General features: G+C 40.9%; 1 protein-coding gene across 1 annotated transcript in view; it reads right to left on the bottom strand.

The window, feature by feature from the left end:
• st6galnac5a (ST6 (alpha-N-acetyl-neuraminyl-2,3-beta-galactosyl-1,3)-N-acetylgalactosaminide alpha-2,6-sialyltransferase 5a) overlaps window positions 1-3,392 on the bottom strand; it is a 60,097-nt gene continuing 56,705 nt past the window's right edge. The window contains exon 5 of the mRNA XM_005729005.1: window positions 1-2,564. Coding sequence (XP_005729062.1) covers window positions 2,315-2,564 — 250 coding nt within the window. The 3' untranslated portion in view covers window positions 1-2,314. The remainder of the gene's footprint in view (window positions 2,565-3,392) is intronic.

Here is a 3,392-nt window from a genome sequence, read left to right as displayed (position 1 = left end):
CCTCCACACAGCCTACATACATCATCTTCCCCTCCTGGTCACTGCTGAACACAAGTACCAAAAATAGTTTCCATTTTTTCCCCTGCATTTTCACCTCTGTCTTACAGCACTTAGTTTACAACAAAGCTACCGATAAATGGTGCTTTACTGAGTTTTCAAACGATTAGTCACCTGGTCAACATAAAACTAACAACAGATTTTACAGACAACAAGATTGATACCATTCATGCTTATACAGGGGGAGTGAGGATACTGTTAAGACTTGCGTCTGTATGTTTCGTTTGACTACCACAAAACAAATAGTAGCGCAGATGGCTTTTATTATTATTATTTTCTTTTTACATTTGACTTTCAGCTTGTGCTATGCTAACCGGCTACAGCCACAAGAGAGGTAACAGTCTTTTCATCTAACTTTCTGCAAGAAAGGGAATAATCAGATCTTCCAAAGTGTCAAACTATTTAAGTTATTTATGAAGCAAAGATATCAAAAATACCACTGGTGGAGATTTGCTTCTTTCTCAGGATTTTATCGCTGTTTGATAAAAATCTTCAGATTTTGGACAATCAGGAAATATCACGGTAGCTTGGGTAATTTAGATGAGCATTTTTCACTGTTTTCTTGCATTTTCTAAACCAAAGCGATCTTCTATAATGGAAAGAGTGAGTATTTGCAAACCTACACAGCATGATTTGTTTAATTAGGCGAAAAAAATAAAAATATTCAACTAATTACCATATTGCTAACAGACACAAATAACACTGTCATTGATGGATGAGTGAACATCTCTCCAGAAAAGAAAAAAAACATCCAGATTCTCGCTGCAGTACAAAGTTAGAAGCACTCTCAGCCTGGCAGCAGACCCTGCAGCAGCTGTTCATGATGTATGAGAAGCAGTTGTGTCTTTGTCTCCGCCGAGGAAATGTAATGTGAAACATGCCCTCATGGTGCGAGCACCCATGTATCTGACCCACAGCATCTCTGCTCTCATTACTCACATTACAGAGATGAGAGTAAAATCAATAGGGACTTAGCACCAGGATGTATCATTAAGATAACCCCACGTCTCATTGCTTTATCCTGATCGATGCCAGATTCTTATTCATGGATCAAGAAAGGAGGGATGGAAAATCAAGAGCAGGAATCTACATGTACTATATATTGGATTAAACAAGAGGAGAGTGTATATGTATGTAAATGAGAACAAGAGAGTGACACATTACATACTCACCAGTTTAATTTAAAAAAAAAAAAAAGTAAAAAGAAAACCCAGCATTCATTGAAACGGTGTAATTCTCCTTCTTGTTGATATGGGCTTTCAGACCTGGCAGCAGATACACAGTTGGATGGATAGCTGCTCCTGCATCCCTGTCCTCGATCCTAATTTCCTACCTGTCTTGTGTGACATGGTTGTGCGTTTACACCCAGCTGGTAGCTATATGATCTCACTATTAACTGGTGACAGGAGCCAACAAAGCCTTATGATACATACATCTGGGACCAGAGGAGGTGCACACACACACACATACGCACAGGATAAAACCTACCAGTACACGCTTGTCATTCAGCCAGACTGTGCGACATCGGGACATTTGAGTTAGGGTGAGCTCATAATGCACACATCTGAAAGGCAGCCTAAATGAGTCAGGGAAGTGATTTATAAAAACGCTTTGAAGGTGTCTGAGCCTTTGTTGTGTGACATGGGAGGTCTAACAAATCTCATTCAACTTGACCTCCCCAATCTTTGAAAAATGCAGAGGAATATCACACCTGAACAGTGACTGTTCGCACTTTCAAATAGCCAAATTTAACTCGAGCTACACCATTATTTGTATTCACCTTGCACTGCCTCCAGTAGCAAGATTTCAAAACATTCTAATGGTATTTTTCTTTCCACGAATCCTTCAGCGAATCCTGCACAGATCCACGATTCAACAGTGACTTTGTTGATAGACCAGACTCAAGTTTATATCCCCTGTGATCCCTCTAGTAAAGATATGCATACACACACACATATGCACGACGAGCTAGAGAGTCCACAGTAAGACATTGCAAGCATGCATCATGAGCAGAGTGTGTAATGATGTTGCCTTCTTGTATTACCTCACTTTACAAGGCTTTCAGTGAGGATTGTTCAAGTTTGAATTGGTTCACCACAGTAAACAAAACACTGCTGGAGCTGCATCTGTTTTCATCTGTAATGACTAATTTTCCTTCATGTTTTATTTGTTGTTTCAAGGGTGCCGCACCCCCTGAATGCAAATCTTTACAGTCCTTACACAAATTTCTAAAGCATTTTCTTTAACCCCACAAAAGTCACGTCTTCAGCGGAGCTGCAGTGACTGTCCCCTCAAGCGTCCGGTTGGCTGGGAGAGGCGGGGGGCTCCAGTCCGGCTGGTAGAAATGGATGTCAAATGTCCGTGCCCAGTTGGCGAAGACGCGCTTCTCTGTTATAAAGCGGTGGTGACTGCCCCGTCGCCCACGCTCATGAGAAATGTACATAGCGCACTCATCTGGGCCACGTGGCTCATAGTAGTGATAGGGGACAGAGTGGTTCTGAGGCTCCCTGCAGTGATAGAAAGAGAGAGGGAGAGGGAAGAGACTGTTGACATTTAAAACCACTTTAATGAGTCACAGAGGTTCATGTGACACCAGAATGCATTTTTCATTTCAAGGTGAGGGAGAGAGACTGATCTGCATTCATTTGTTTGAGGTTTGCACGGCCCACACAGCTAAATGTAACTAGTTTTTATGACTTTTTAAATGCCATCTGCTGCTGAAGAGTGAGCGGAAAAGCCAAGCAAAGAAAAAAAGCTAAAAGCAGCAGCTCTGTTTGAACATGAATAATAAGTCTCTTGTGCTTGGTTTAAGTTCATGGCACTTCATATATCAACATTTCATTCAAATCCAACTGAGTTCAGTTTTATTTATCATTCAACAGACATTGCAGGGCACCTGGGATTACTTTGTAAAGTAAAGACATTGCAGTTGTATAGACAGAAACCCGGCAAGGATCCAGTTGGCGACAGTGGGGGAGTGAGCTCCCATTTAATAGGCAGAACAAAGTGATGGGAGGGCAGCTGTTTCGCTCATCACTTGAGATTAGTGTAAAGAGAGAAAAGACGTACAATGAGATTCACTACAATAAATGCGCTTTAAAGTGCTTTAAAAGATTGAAGTGGAAAATATAGAAGCGTGACTGAAAAAAATAAGTTTTTTGCCACAATTTAGCAGAGATAAGTTATTTTCTCAGTTTTGAATTACAAGTGTAAATTTTGAGATAACAATCCAACATTTTGACTTGTGGATGGACGGGGTTGACTTCAGTGTACAGTGGCCCGGAGCAAAAATGCTGTAAAAGCACTCAAAACACTACAGAAGTTGAGCAAAACAC

This window comes from Pundamilia nyererei, unplaced genomic scaffold, assembly GCF_000239375.1.
Source record: "Pundamilia nyererei isolate P.nyererei 1_Seehausen unplaced genomic scaffold, PunNye1.0 scaffold00031, whole genome shotgun sequence".
Classification (NCBI taxonomy): Eukaryota; Metazoa; Chordata; class Actinopteri; order Cichliformes; family Cichlidae; genus Pundamilia; species Pundamilia nyererei.
This window is presented reverse-complemented; position numbering and strand designations above follow the sequence as displayed.